General features: G+C 35.3%; 2 protein-coding genes across 2 annotated transcripts; one reads left to right on the top strand and one right to left on the bottom strand.

The window, feature by feature from the left end:
* The first annotated feature begins 4,730 nt into the window (after positions 1–4,730).
* Positions 4,731–8,507, top strand: LOC143569761 (rhomboid-like protein 20). Its single transcript, XM_077055592.1, has 8 exons — positions 4,731–4,953; positions 5,038–5,138; positions 6,138–6,278; positions 6,538–6,604; positions 6,741–6,892; positions 7,029–7,130; positions 7,857–7,970; positions 8,068–8,507. The coding sequence occupies exons 1-8, from the start codon at positions 4,929–4,931 to the stop codon at positions 8,233–8,235; spliced, it is 870 nt and encodes a 289-aa protein (XP_076911707.1). The 5' UTR covers positions 4,731–4,928; the 3' UTR covers positions 8,236–8,507.
* Positions 8,508–9,313: 806 nt separating this feature from the next.
* On the bottom strand, positions 9,314–14,989 carry LOC143569760 (uncharacterized). Its single transcript, XM_077055591.1, has 3 exons — positions 14,714–14,989; positions 9,782–10,046; positions 9,314–9,699 (listed from the first exon to the last, which is right to left on the bottom strand). The coding sequence occupies exons 1-3, from the start codon at positions 14,937–14,939 to the stop codon at positions 9,465–9,467; spliced, it is 726 nt and encodes a 241-aa protein (XP_076911706.1). The 5' UTR covers positions 14,940–14,989; the 3' UTR covers positions 9,314–9,464.
* Positions 14,990–15,744: the final 755 nt, after the last annotated feature.

Raw genomic sequence — 15,744 nt, 5'->3', positions numbered from 1 at the left:
CGACAACCCTCAATTCACGGAGATGATGCAAAAGTATGTTCAACCACGCTACCAACACGTAAGTCGTTCGACCCTTAGAAGAGATATGCTTAAAGCATGGAAAAACGCTAAATCCGAACTAATTTCATACTTTTCAAACTTACAAACTGGTGTGAACTTAACAACGGATGTGTGGTCGGTACCTAATGGTTCGCCCGACTCATACATTTGTGTGACGGCTCATTGGGTTGACCCCCGGTCGTGGCAAATGATGAAACGAACCGTTGCGTTTCAATTGTTTGATTACCCGCACACGGGTAGAAATATTTTTAAACTCTTGGATAAAGTCATTCGACAATACAAGATTGAAGATAAAATCTTTTCAATATCGTTTGATAACGCGTCCAACAATACGGCCGCGGTTGGCCATTTAAAATTAAAGTATAAACCTATTTGTGATGGAGCGTTTTTTCATAGCCGATGCATTGCACATATTATCAACTTGGCCGTGCAAGATGGGTTAAACGTGATCGAAACGCAAAGAAACAATTTTAAAAGAATGTTACGAGATGTTTTTAGCAACAATAAAACATTTTCAAGATACAAAAAATTTTGTGATGAAGCTAATTGTCAATGGTTGGGGCCCAATTGGGATTGTCCAACAAGATGGAACTCGACTTGTGATATGTTTGAGAAAGCCATCCAACAAAAAGAATCACTAGTTGCGTTTCATCAAATAATGTCAAGTAGGGGTAAATGTGCACCGTACGATCCTAGAAACTGGTTATTGATTGAGATCGTTACGGAGGTTCTTCAAATTTTTAAATCTTGCACAACTAGTTTATCCGGGGTTTACTATCCAACAAGCCCCATTGCTTTACCAAAAATTGCTGTCATGTGCACAAAGTTGACTGAAATTCATTGTAGGGGTGCACCTTATTTTGATATGGGTGCAAAAATGAAAGAAAAATTTATAAAATATTTTCAACAACTACCCGCTGTTTTGACCTGTGCGGCTGCGTTAAACCCTTGCATCAATGTTGGTGGTGTTGAAGCTTTAATAGAAAAAATTTGTGATGAGCTAGGGTTAAACGACGATCAAAACCCCTATTATAGCCAAACTTTAAAGAATGATTTCAACACCACATTGGCAAACATGTATGATGTTTACCTTACAAAACACGGGTCGTCTTCCCAAATTCATGACTCGTTAAGAGCTGTTGCCCAATCCCAATCCCAAACCGACCTTGAAATGGGGATGTACTACATGATTTGGGAAGACGCCGGTAAACGTCAAAGGGTAAACACCCCAAGCAGTGAACTTGGAAGGTATGGTGGTACCAACTTTGTGAAACACATGACTCCGGATGAATTTAGAAGTCTTGATTTGCTGGCTTGGTGGAGAGGTAAGGAGGATGAGTTTCCGATCCTCGCCGCCATGGCCAAAGATTTACTAACGGTCCAAGCTTCCACGGTAGCTTCGGAGTCTGCTTTTTCTGTTTCTGGCAGGGTTATATCGATTAGGAGGACTCGACTCACTCCAGCAGCTGTAGAGATGTCGATTTGCTACAAGGATTACTTGGACTCTTTAGACAGGGCACAACATCAACGCTCACTCGAGGGGGAAATGGACTATGAGGCGGCCTTGTATGAAGACGAGGTCAATCAAGGACACATTCAACCAATGACCGATGAAGAAGCCGCGTACGACGATTACCTAAGGAATAGCTCGGGATCGGGTAGCGAAGAAAATGAGTAACAAACATCAACTTGTTAATGTAATCGTGTCTAAGCATTCTTTAATGTTTGTATTTTTGAGTTACGAATATGCGATAACGATTTAATGTTTGTATTTTTAATGTAAAAGCTATAAATGAAAGTTATGTGTTTTTAATCTTCCAAGCAAAGAATGCTAACAACGAAACCCTAAACCCTAAACCCTAAAGCAAAAAAAAAAAAAAAAAAAAAAAAAAAAAAAAAAAAAAAAAAACCGGTTAACCGGTTAGACCGGTTATTAAAAACCGGTTATAAAAAACCGGTTTAATAACCGGTTCTAACCGGTTTTTAAACCGGTCCAAACCGGTTTGGCCGGTTTGAGTTTTCAGCAATAAAAACCGGTTAATAACCGGTCCGGTTATTAACCGAACCGGTTTTTTTCTGGATAAAAAAAACCGGTCCGGTTAATAACCGAACCGGTTTTTTCAAAAAAACCGATTTGTGCACCTCTACCTCCAAAGCATGCAACATACAAACACACATGTACCAATAACAAAACATATAGTGATAAAGTGGAATAGTCAAACACTGGTACATATGAAATCATAGAATCCAGATAGACATACTAACAAAAGAACAAACACAAGCAAATCAACCTAAAATGTAGAAGATAAGTCCATACAAAGTGAAATTCTCTAAAAGTCTTTAACCTTAATCATACGTCTCTATGAACTCTTGTCATGGAATATGTCCTTAGAGAGATGTAACTCTAGCAAATCTTGCCTAATCCGCTCCTCCAAAGTCAATTTATGTCTGTATCTACTCCTCTCGCCTTTTACATTGAGGGTTTCCACTACTTGGCGTTGTAACTTGTCTCCTCTTCATATATTATAAATAAATCACCTACGCATGTATGATTTACTGGCAAACATGTACAAGCTTTCCTTTTAAAAATTTGTTGAGCTTATTAATCTTGCACCGTTGATGTTTTTTAATCTTTAAAGTTCTTCACAAATCACAACCGTGTTGGTGTCATTGCATGTGCTAGAGGTGCACAAAATGCCCAGTTCCGGATCAGGTACCTGAACCTCAGGTAGGACATGGTATAGGATTTTTCTCCAAAGACGTACCAGAACCGACCGGGACCTGGTGGAACTGGAACCGGAAATATGGTCAAAACCCGACCATACCCTACCTGAAACCCGAAAAACCGGGTCAAATACCCAACTCTACCCGGACCGGTTCCTACCCGACCCGGTTTTGACTTTTATTGACCATACCAAGTTCCAGTTTCTGAAAATACCCTGTTTGTGCACCTGTATGTGCCAAGCTTTGTTTTATTATACTTATTATGTGGTGCTAGAGTTGAGACATTTTAGGACCAGATAAATTGGAACACTTATAAGATAGTAGAACCACACTTATTCATATTTATAGCATTGGATTCATGTGTCAGGAAATATGACTGCTTAAATGAGTTCTTGTTTGAAGTTATCTACAAAAGTTCTATGAATGTCACTGTACGGCTCCAGGGTCGGCTCAACGAATGTGGAGGCCTAAATCAAAACAAAATTTTGAGGCCTTTTCATAACATTTAAGAAAAAATTTTGATTATTACAAGTTTTGAACTCACAACCTATACTTTAGTAACAACCAAACTTACCATCATACCGTACATTACTTTGAGTTTACTATACCCACTATAATATATCTATATATAATGTTTTTGTTTTTTATTTTTTTGATTTGGAGGCCTTAACTGAGTGGGGCCTAAAGCCCTAACTTGTTTTCGTTGTCCCACAAGCCACTCTTGTATGGCTCATCAATGAAATGATTGAAAAAAAGTCATTATAATAAGGGTTTGAAAATACATTATAGCCTCTCGTTAAATAATAATGGTCTTTAAATGGCTAACTATGTCGTGTTGAAAATTAAAATGTCAATGCGTACAGAGAAAACTAGTAAACAAATAGAAAATGAACTATGTTACAAATCGATCACTACCTCATGAAGTCATAATATATCGGAAAAGGAGGGTGGATTCATCTCTTTAGGACGGTCGATCCCTAGTAAGCAGGAAAAAGACACTTTTTTATGTACAAGCTATATTATATTTTAAGCTTTTTGTTGTTTGTATATTCTTATGAACGTATTAGGTGATAATTAGAAGCTAAATAATAATTGTATCATCTCATTTGGCGATTGGGTCCGTCCTAGCCTAACTAACTTTTCCCTTGACGTTTTTGGAGCCTTCACATATAAGATTTTCCCAAAAATTAAACACGTTATTTATCTTAGATAAAGTTTTACACTTCTAAAAGTAGATATATGCTTACAATATACAACAAACGGATCAATTGAAAAGGAAATAAATGATAAATAAAGTTATACTTTTTAAAGAAAAGAAACTAACCATAAACATACATAAAAATTAACTAAATTCATAACTAAGCATGTTGATTATTATTTGGTTTAAAACCAAAAACTAAACCAATTTAAACTAATATTCACTTTACGGTTTCAAAATTCTAGAATCATTTAACCAAAAAGCTCCATATCCCAATCAAGCTTTTGGGTGTGCATGATTCGGTTCGGTTAATTGTCTCAACCTAACTAACCTATTGATTTTTCGGTTAATCGGATCAGTTTATTCGTTAATCTTTTGGTTTTCGGTTCGGTTAATAACCAAAATCATATATAAGCTAAAAATTTTACTCAAAAAATACATGAAATGAAAGTATTTATACATAAAAATGTGGTACAAATACATGAAATTTAGGTATAAAAGTTTGAAATATATGACCATAGTAAATTTCCTGTTAACCGATGGTGCAAAAAATAATCAATAATCGCTTTTTGGTTAATTCGGTTATCGGTTAATTTCAGTTCATTTTCATCGATTTTTAGTTTAATTCAGTTATTACTCACCACTAGTTTTAAAACTACATAATTCAGTTCGCCTCAATTACAATCTCAACCGTAAAAATCCTCAACCCGAATAAACCGAAAACTGAACCATTTAACACCCAACAAAAAACCAACCAAAATAAATATTGAATTAGTTTCTCAATAGTTAGCTAGCTTACTCCACAAGGAAACCCTAACCTACCAAATCCTCTGGTTCCAACGAATTACCCACCATCATCATCATCATCATCATATTCATAATAATAGATCCGTATAACTGACTGACCACTCACTCAGTCAGATTGACGGTCATTGGTCCACTAAACATGAACGGCGGCCCATCTGGTTTCAGTACGTATCTTCATTTCCATTTTATTATCATTAATAATAATAATATTGAATCGATTGTTTATTATTCGTTTGCTGATTGATCAGATAATGCTCCGATCACTAGAGCCTTTGTTATTGCGTGCTGTCTGTTTTCGATCGTCTTTGGGATCCAAGGCCGTTCGAATAAGCTCGGATTCTCCTATCAGGTTAGGTTTTTGATATAATTTTGTGTATGGAAACCTAATTAGGCTTTGATTTAATGATATGATTCGAAATTGTGAATCAATTTGGTCACATTTTGTTGTGGAATTGAAGTAGATTAGATTATTCCTAACCCTAACTTATCATACAACTGATTATTTAGTAGTGGAATGAGCAGATTAAAATGATTTAGTACTTTAGGTATTACAGGTTTAATAATATTGTTGTATAGGCTAATAAGACTTATAATTAGAGGTGGGCAAATAAACCTGTTTACCGAACCGACCCGACCCGAAAATCGAACCGAAACCGAACGAGTTTGAAACCGATTATGTAGATATCAGTTTGGAACCGGTTTGTAATTTTCTCCACCAAAACTGGCTCCAAACCGGTTAACCGAACCGAAACCGGAAAAATCTGTCAAAACCCGAACCGAAACCGATCATAACCTGGTCAAGAAGGTTTCAACCCGAACCGGAACCGATCATAAACCGGTTTTGACGTTTGTTGTCCAAATTGAACCGGTTTCAACCCAAACTGGTTTTAATTTTTAAACCGGTTTGTGCACCTCTACTTATAATAGTAGGCGAGGGTTCTAGAAAAGTTGCAAAGTTACGAGAAAACCGAGAAAACAACTACCAACTAATCATTTGTTTTAATCTTTTATTTATAAGGTAACGAATGTAAAATAGATAAAAATGAAGAAAAAGTATGTAGCTCACATAGTTACGTATATGCAGCCTATTGAGCTACACATTTTTTTTAATCCTTATTTCTAACCTTATATTAAAAAGAGATGAAAAAATAAAATCGTTTGGCAGTAGTAGTAGTTTTCTTGGTTTTCACATACTTTTCAGTTTTCTCATGATCACTTTCCTATAATAGTGTCTGTGGGACATGAAACTGGTGTTCATGATCCGAACTTGGTTAATGAGGTTCTCAAATGTTAATAAAGTTTACGATTTGGGAGCTGCTTGCTGACCTATAGTCATTTTACATGACAGGATATCTTGAAGAAGTTTCAGTTATGGAAACTGATTGTTTCAGTTTTTGCATTTTCGTCTACACCTGAGCTGATGTTTGGCGCGTATCTTCTGTACTACTTTCGTGTGTTTGAAAGACAAATTGGTTCCAACAAGTATTCTGTGAGTATTCTCAATCCATTAACCTTCTTGAGTTTTAGTCTTTTTTTCCAAACTGAACACACTGAATTAATTTGTCATGCGACTCCTGTGTGATTGAATGTAATCATGTCAATTGCATCATGCATAATATATGAAAGACAGCTAAGATACAGTTTCTTTATAATTGATTTCAATTATATATTGATGCGTATTTTCAAAATATTCATTATGTTTGTTCATCTATTACGATATTTGGAATGAACATCTCACTGTCTTGCAGGTATTTGTCTCGTTCTCTATAATTGTTTCTTCACTGCTACAGATTTTAGCTCAAGCATTTCTCAATGGTATGCTACTCAGCGTTCATCATTTTTCATTTTTGTTGTTTTTACATGATTACTGTGTTTTCTTCTATTGGTGTTAGTTAAAATATCCTTTGATCCTTTAACCCTAATTTTAGTTCTTGTAACTAAATTTATGCAGATCCAGCTTTGAGTAGGCTCACATCCGGTCCCTATGGTCTCATATTCTCCTCCTTTGTACCCTTCTTTTTTGACATTCCAGTCTCAACACGGTTCCGTGTATCTAGCGTGTCTTTTTCAGACAAATCTTTTGTTTATATAGCTGGTCTTCAGGTAATGAAGTTTGTTCTTATAACTTATGAGCTGTAAAATTTAAATTGTTACCTACCAAATCTTATATTTATTTTATTGTTTACTTTCAATGCGCGTTCTGTCTGTTTGTGGTCACCATTGTTTTGTATATGCACAGCTTCTATTGTCATCCTGGAAAAGATCCTTAATACCTGGTCTGTGTGGCATTCTTGCTGGGTCTCTATATCGTTTAAATGTGCTACGCATCCGTAGGGTTAAGGTATACATTCTTTGCTTCTTTTCCTCACGCTGTGCATGCTGTTTATGAATTCGAAAAATGGTCATGCAGCCACTTTCTGTGGCGAAATGGGTTGCTGGGGGGATTGAATCAAAATCAAAATGATAGTTTGTGTATGGGTTGAAAGTTGAAACAAGACAGATTGATCTGAATAATTCTTTCTAATTTTTAAATTTTCATAAAGAAGTGTTAGATATGATTACAAAAAATATATTATTTAATTAAGAGTTTAGTCCTTTGCACCAAATGATATAGGGGATTTTTTTAGATAACCTTGATGGATGACTGCATAAGTCAAACCAAATTTGCTACCCTAAATTAAACAAGCATATCTGTTGGTCTTCGTTTTGACACCCTTCAATCTTTCAACAGATGATTTCTGTTTCCTAAGCTAATGCTGTTTTTAAACTTTTAAAACATTATAATGTTAAAAGCGCAACCATTAATCATGACTTACATAGTAAATCTTGTTTTTTTCAATATGGTGATGGACTTCCCATTTAGTAGAAAACTTATTTCTGAAAAAAATTAATAGTCTTAGAAGGATTAGTATCCATGATCTCTGTTGAACTATCTTAACCTTAGAGTTGTATAAACAAATTTTGAATTTTATCTGCAGCATTTAACTATCAGCTTTTATTACTAAAAAGCTTAATGATGTTTTAAAAGTTATAATAATTCTTATTGTTTTTTTTCTCATAATTTCAGTTCCCAGAGTTCATATCGTCGTTCTTCTCAAGGCTTTCTTTTCCATCTGTGGGCGGTACATCACCCGCGACACCACCTAGAAACCCACCATCCTTTGCAGCCCGTCAAGTGGAGGTAATTAAAGTTTTATCTGTTTTCATCTTGGCTTCAATAACTCTTTTAAGTAAACTCTTTGTGAAAAGGATGATGAATTATTGTTGGTTAAATTCAGGGTAATTATGGTGGGTTGATGTCAACGGGTTCTGAGCCACCAGAAGATTCGATTGCAACACTGGTTTCAATGGGGTTTGATAGAAACTCAGCCAGACAAGCACTTGTTCATGCAAGAAATGACATCAATGCTGCCACTAATATTCTTCTTGAGGCGCAGGCTCATTAACTTACGCTCTATTTTTTTGACTTTTCATGCTATTTTGTTCTCAGCCTAATTTTAGTTTCTTCTGCTTTATGTTTTTATGCATAGAGATAGATATGTGTATGTATACTCATGAATCTAGAATCTTCTAGGGTTAATTTGAACATGTGATTTGAACATATCAAGATGTATAGTTACAATGCATGCTAAACATCTCTAAGCAAAATGTTTTTGTTTTCGTTTGTTCTGGTAAATTTGAATTATGCTGTGTCGGATCATATGTAAGTTGTTTAGAGAATTTGGTTTCAAAACGGTGTCTTCATGGACATACGATAAAATATGTTGTGTAAAATTGGTGAACATACTTTTGTTTTATAATTCGGGTATGCTCTTAAGATCTTTTTGCTATTTTATGAACACAAGCTGACAAAATCTATTTTACCAGGCTATCATGCAATTCCAAAATATAGTGTGTAAAATCGATTTTTATTCACTTTTGGGAAGGATTGTTTTCTTCGGCTGGTTGGGTATTCCAATGAGAGTCGGTCCTGTGATGGGGCATGTATGAGCATCTAATCACACATGATAGAAATTCCTATCGAGTCCGGCTGTTTTAGTGTGTGCCCAGTTCTGGTCTCTACTGCTGATCCATTCAAAACAGGCAGTAGCCAGTTATTGGGCATGAAGACCACAGAAACTTCTACTGCAACTATCGGGTTTACATGTGTACAGGTCTATTATCTTGAATGCATATTTGCAATCACCATTCGTGTTGCATATCATGTTCATCCTACCCCAAGAAAGGAGGTTCCTGTGGATTTGGTAAAGGTTATGTTACTTCACGCCGTGACTATTATGGTGATATGAACGCTGGCATGGAGGTTTCATGGTCTTTGTTTCGTTTCATGACGATATGCCCTGTGACCATTGTGAATATGATGTTGGTATTTTTGTGGGGTTAATAACAATGTAACATCCTAGTCTTCTTGGAGGGTATGTCCTCTTAAAAGAGTTAAAGGTGTACCCGTTTTTCTCGTTACCGGGCAAAGCCCTTTTTACGAAGAAAAATAAAAGGCGCTCCTAAACATTATCTATACAATCGTATTTAACACACTAACTATAAATAACACAGCTAACATAGTACAAATAATGAAATACCAAACATGAGTCCATCCATACTTGGATACTCGATCACTTACCATTACACAACGCTTAACAACAATCACACGTAATCACGAACTTTTACAAGCAATTTATGACATAAACTCGCCATTAGCCCACCTGTCCTCATACCTTCCATACGCGAAATTTGAAGAAGCGAGTCCGGCTAACTGAAGCGAGTCAGGTTCAATCCCGTAATCAGTAAGTGGCCTTTTTTCAAGAACATCATCATGTTCAACTACAAAATCAGGAATCTCAACGGACCCTTTCTTCATATCTTCCCATAGATATTGCAGCCTACTTACATACTTCACTTTCCAATATAACCTGTCAAAAACAAAAATAACTTGAATTATTACAACTAATTATCTGATTTCAATTATAAAACATTGTACAATATGAAACTTACCCGCCACTTAATAAGAAACGGCCAAGGGTAGCAATAAGGAGGCGGGAACGAAGACCAGGATGGATAAAATAAACAACTTGAAGCCTGTCTTTAAAATCTGATGGAAGTTGTTCATAAATCCACCTCAGAATGGTGATTCCCGGGTTGTTATATTCTGTCTGCACGGTTGAGTGCATGTAGACGATACAAAACGGGCCTTCTGGCAACTCAGTTGTTATTTTGTATATTATGTATTTCTTCAGCCATTCTCCCCCAATTACCGGGGCTGGAACACAAACATTGATTAATTAACGTAATACAACTAAACAAAGATATGTCAACATCTGATTAGCATTGAATCAAGATTTGTAAAACTAAGAATAGACTGTTCATACTAGTTACTTTAACGCAATTTTCATTTCCATGTAGACCAGTCGACTAAAGATGAATCTTTAGTGGAACTACACGGTTAGATAAACCATGAAGGAGATTATATATTGATTATATATTAGAAGAGCATATTGTTTCTGCAAGAGTTTAGGAGTAACTTGAGTCTCATACAAAGATAAACCGGTGATTGTATGTAATTACCAGTTAAACAGACAACTAGTCTAATAGGTGAAAATGAGGGCCAGCATTTGAACAATTTCTCATTATTTTATCATTGTAAGTTATTTTTTCGGTGTGGGAAAAGCAACTGGGAATAAGCAGCCCTTGATCAACATAAACTCAACTGAAGATGGTTTTTCAAGCTGTTCATCACAGATTTGTAAAATTTCCAAATTTCATTAATAATTCAAGAAGGTATTTCCTTCAAAAAAGAAATGTCCAAAAGTCAATACGAGATGCGTTAGTTTCCATAATCCTTTCATCTTAAAATGAAGTACTTTTCACAGGAATTTGATCGATCAAACCGTATAAACCTCTGGTATAATTTCCCAATTTCATTAAGTACAGTTAGTTCAAAGTAACAGTATCTATCCACTTTGAAGAAACAGTCACTCAAGACCAGATGTGTTAGTTTCCATCAATCCTTTTTTTATCTAAAATGAGGTATTATGTACTGTACCTTGATCAAGTTACTTTCTTGAAAACCTATAAACCATTTGTTCTTGTTAGTTGTTGCCCTAGCTAGCTACTGAGGCTATAGAGCTACTTAGTCGTGACTCGTGTGCTATCCAAAAAAGACTAGCGATATAACTTGTTGCCCCTTTTGCCTTCTGTATCGATTTAAACACTATTTTTTTACTTCTTTAAATAATAATAATAATAATAATAATAATAATAATAACAATAATAATAATTAGTGCTTAAAACTCTTGGTATAATAATGATAATAATCTACCTATTTTAATAAAAGAAAATAACTGTGACACATGTCAGTTGGTGGTTCAACCTCACAACTTTTTTTCCTCCAAAACCAAGATCTTAATTGATCATAATATATGTCATATTCACTTTCCTTTTACATTCTATTCCAAAATAAATATTAACATAAAAATACTTGGTGATATCTAAAAATTAACAACAAACTATGTTTGTTAAAGATTAGAAATAATATAATTTCAAATGTTATCATTAATATATTATACTATTATATAGAAAAACAAAATTCGAATATGCTTTTATTTTACAAAGCAACTTTTTTAATCATTAAATTATAAATCTATGCGTAAAAGTTTGTCCATTTTTTTAAAAATCAATCTATTTATTTGTTATTATTATTATTATTGTAAATGTTATATAAATTTATAAATTATAAATATGTTCTTTAAATCTATCAATTTATTTTTTCGATTAATTTAGAAAAGTATATATTTTTTCGGTTATTTAGTAAATATACCAATCACTTTCATATATAACAAAGTATATCATATTAAATTTGTTGATATTTTTTTATCAAGGATTGATTCGGGTTTTGTGGAACCTAAATTTGATTTTTACAATCAAAAAGTTGGTAAATCTAAGGGCATGTTTGGGATTGAGTTTGAAAAATGCTTATTGGCTTATTGGTGTTTTCAAAAGGCCAAAAAATTTAAATGTGTTTGGCAATCATAAAAAAACTTTCTTATTTAGCTTTTTGAAAGGGCTAAAAAACAGTTTTGCAAAAGCCTCAAATCCTGGCTTTTTAAAATGGCTTTCTGAAAAGCCATAAGCATTTTTCAAACTCAATCCCAAACATGCTCTAAGTATTTTTAAAATTTTGAGAATACAAATAGATTTATCGTCAAATTTGTTACGGGTTCAAAGTGTTGACTTGAAAATGTCAAACGAATGAAAGTTAGGATTTTAAACATGGTTCGGGTTTCAAATTTACTTTCAAGGACATTTTGGAAATAATCTATTTTTAAAATTTTGAGAATACAAATAGATTTATCGTCAAATTTGTTACGGGTTCAAAGTGTTGACTTGAAAATGTTAAACGAATGAAAGTTAGAATTTTAAACATGGTTCGGGTTTCAAATTTACTTTCAAGGACATTTTGGAAATAATCAAAAGGTTCGGGATTTGACAAATTGACTATTTTTCCCTCGATTATTAAAATTTAAGAAAAGATCAGAGCACTTCCGATGTGCCACCCTCATGCCTATCAAGGTTCTAACTTTTATCAAATTTGAAACATTTGTGTCAGCATTAACTTTTCATTTAATGGTGATCAGAACGTTGTACGGTAAGCATGTGATGCAAAACTATGCTCAAATGAAGCAAAATATTCACAAAATCTTTGATTGCTTCTTTCATTATATAGAAACATAGATATTATATCAACATAGCAGGTAGGCGGGCAACAAGCTGCGCCGCCACCCCTTTCTGAATTGCAAACCCTAACCTGCTAAAGACATACCCCTGCCCCTTTGGAGTCAACACATTGCTATGCACAACCCGTTGGACCCTGGTTAGGAAACAGATAGCTTCCGGTGCCAAGGAGCCAAAGGTATCAAAAGCCAGAGGGACAAAAACATGTTGGTTCTCTTCGCAGGCTTCAGCATGTTTCTCCACCTTTTTTGTTTCGGCCCTTTTCATTGCTTGCCCAGCTACAAACCAATTATCCCTCAAACCAGCTAAGGGAGATACCCCTGTGAGGTCAACACAAGCGTGTTTTCCCCCGGCCCAACCAAAGACGAGCAAATCTGCCGGTCGTAGAGTGGATCTCCCTTCCGTGGGGTCTGTAAGGAAGTTTACGGGGGCTTCCTTTTTAGCTGATATCCCAGCTCGCCTTAAGATGTCCCAAAGAACGTCCCGCACCCAATCATGTCGGTATTTAAACCCAGGCATCTCCTTGCAATGAACCGCATGCTCTCCGAATTTATCCAGGCAAGCCTTACGGCAGATCGGACATGTTTCGTCTTCTGGGTACATTGGGACCATCAAACGGTACTTAAGAATGGCCCTATACTCGACCGCAGACATGCTTTGGCCCAAGCCATCAATCGGGATAACGGTCAGAAAATCTTGGGCATGAGGACCTTGTAAGCATTTAATAACCGTCTTCTGTCGGGGGGACAATCCAAAAACTTATCCCGGGCTCTGAGCGATTTTGCCAAAAAGGGCATTCGCCAAAGTTTTTTGAGGCTTTGGTGGGGCGGTGTCCATATTAGAGAAACCGCCAATGTCAAAGTCTGGGAGAGTGCCATTTAGGCGTTCCAGGGCCTGCACGTAGTCTGAGTCCAGGTCGACAACTTCGCTATTCCTTAAAATGTGATTCTGTAGCTTCCAAGACTGAGCCCTCGACGCTACAAAAGCGTAAACCCCAACATCATGAGCCGAAAGAAGGCCTAAACCCCATAAACGCATCGGTAAAGATGCAAGTCGCTACTGAAGATCACCAAAGAACGGGCCTCCACATACAACTATGTCTTCGATGGCTTCTCGAAGCCCCTTATCAAAACAGGATACCGCATCATCCATCATATGGGGGTGGCATGTTCGTAACCCAAAAAGCAACTTAGCAACCCCCATGCAAGACCTAAGCAGGAGGAATTCGCTCTGGGGATCCCTAAGGCAAGGCAAGAGTTTCATAAGATCAACCGCACGAGATGCTCTCCGCCTCGCCAACTCCTTAATAAAGTAGGGATCTCGACTAATAGCCCCTCCAAGGAGCTTTACCCCTCTCTCTGGTCTACCAATCCCACTAGGGAAGAGCCCATCTTTGATTTAACAAAATTGAATGAGTTAACATATTATTTTTTATGTTGTCTTTATGGCAAAGTCAAGAAGCCCATGAAACTTATCAAAAAAAAATTCATAGTGTAGCTTAGAAAAACAGAGTTTTTGAAGAACATTCGTCGTTATAATTTAATGTTCTCTTTCCCTTCTATGTGTTGTAAATTGAAATATATATTTCAACAAAGGTAATGCTCCTTCGGTATTTAGGCTGAGTGGTCAAAAACTATTATATGAGAAGTTTGCTTCCTAAATTATTTTAATTATACATATATTATACTGACAATAAAAGTTTCAATAAAAGGAGCGTTCTCGGGTACATTTTTGCACATGCATTTTTTTATTAAGTTCATTTATAAAAAAAATCATTTTGTGATATAAATAAAATCAATTTATGAACACATAGTATGGATACACGCATAATGTAATGCATTTTTTCATATACGTTATATAATTATTTGCTTTACTTGTAATTTTATTATTTATACAATCCGTGTGTTACACGGGCTCTAAATCTAGTATAATAATAATCAAACAAAACAGTCACCAAATACCAACTCAAATATACAACCCTTACAATTACCACAAAACTAAATAGATTAGTATGATAATAACAGGGGAATAGGGGAAAGTTAACGTACAAATGAAATTAACGTGCTAAACGAGTAATTATATATACTTATACAGATATATATATATAATTACTCTACTTGATTCTAACGATTAGCACGTTAATTTCATTTGTATTTGATCCAAACCCAATACTAGTAATAATAATAATAATAATACCTGGGAAGTATTTGCCGACAACCCGAACTATACGATTGCCGGAGTTATCATACTGGGGTTCGATACGGAAGAATTGCAAGGCGTCAAGAGCTGGAAACTCTTCATCGTTATATGCAGAAGGATCAGATGGGCAGTCGTGCCAGTTGTCTTCGGTGGTTGTTGTAAGGGGCCGTGGATCCACACCGTAACGATCCGACGGTACCACCACCACATTGAAATCTTCCATGTTTCGATATTAATTCAGTGGTGGTTGTATGCTATACTACTGGCGAGTTGGATAAGCGTTTAACAAATTGGATACGCCGTTAGTCAAATTATGTGGGTCAGTAGGGTCACTGGTGGTGAGCAATAACATAATCAAAAGCTAACAAAATCGAATTGAAATTATAGATAACCGAATTAACTGAAAATCGGTTATCGATTAGTTTTTGTACCATCGGTTAACCAAATTGAATCGAAAACCGAATAAACTGAACCAAATAGCGAAAACCGATTGGTTTATTTGTTTAGTTTAACGCCTAACTAAATTGTAAAATTACATATTTGATTTTGTTTAGTTTTGAATTAGTTTTAAATAACTGAATTATGTTAAGAGTTGAGAAACCAGAATTATATTTTAGTCTGGTCCCATTTTGATTTGAAACTAAAACTGTGAAACCGAGAACCCAAATTTCAATTTGATTTTTTTCTTTAGAATTGGGTTGACGTGAGGTTACATAAATTAATAAGTTGATGGAGTTGAAACAAGACAGATTATAATTGTCATGTGTAATACATGTGACCTCATTAAAGAAACTCATTACGTATTCGGTATGTTTGTAGACCAAGGTTGAATATGTGGATTGATTTGTTGCGATCATTGGTTTGTGTTGTACATAGTTTCTGAATATGGGATATCTAGGTTAACTTACTTAAAGAGCATTTGGCATTTTATAAATTAAAAGAGAAACTTGTTAAGCTTAAAAAGCTTCTTGAAAACGTACTACTAAGCAAAATATTAACCTTTTTAATGGCTCGTGAATGAGTTTTTG

This window comes from Bidens hawaiensis, unplaced genomic scaffold, assembly GCF_021521415.1.
Source record: "Bidens hawaiensis isolate Kalapana, Puna unplaced genomic scaffold, B.hawaiensis_p1.1 tig00024648_1, whole genome shotgun sequence".
Taxonomy (NCBI): Eukaryota; Viridiplantae; Streptophyta; class Magnoliopsida; order Asterales; family Asteraceae; genus Bidens; species Bidens hawaiensis.
This window is presented reverse-complemented; position numbering and strand designations above follow the sequence as displayed.

What these genes read in the sequence shown, in the direction of transcription:
- LOC143569761 (XM_077055592.1), top strand. Translation starts at nt 4,929, where the DNA reads ATGAACGGCGGCCCATCTGGTTTCA. An exon ending in TTGGTTCCAACAAGTATTCT is followed by an intron (nt 6,279 to 6,537) that starts GTGAGTATTCTC and finishes ACTGTCTTGCAG; the next exon opens with GTATTTGTCTCGTTCTCTAT. An exon ending in TACGCATCCGTAGGGTTAAG is followed by an intron (nt 7,131 to 7,856) that starts GTATACATTCTT and finishes TCATAATTTCAG; the next exon opens with TTCCCAGAGTTCATATCGTC.
- LOC143569760 (XM_077055591.1), bottom strand. Translation starts at nt 14,939, where the DNA reads ATGGAAGATTTCAATGTGGTGGTGGTACCGTCGGATCGTTACGGTGTG. An exon ending in TGTCGGCAAATACTTCCCAG is followed by an intron (nt 10,047 to 14,713) that starts GTATTATTATTA and finishes TTTGTGTTCCAG; the next exon opens with CCCCGGTAATTGGGGGAGAA. An exon ending in CGTTTCTTATTAAGTGGCGG is followed by an intron (nt 9,700 to 9,781) that starts GTAAGTTTCATA and finishes TGTTTTTGACAG; the next exon opens with GTTATATTGGAAAGTGAAGT.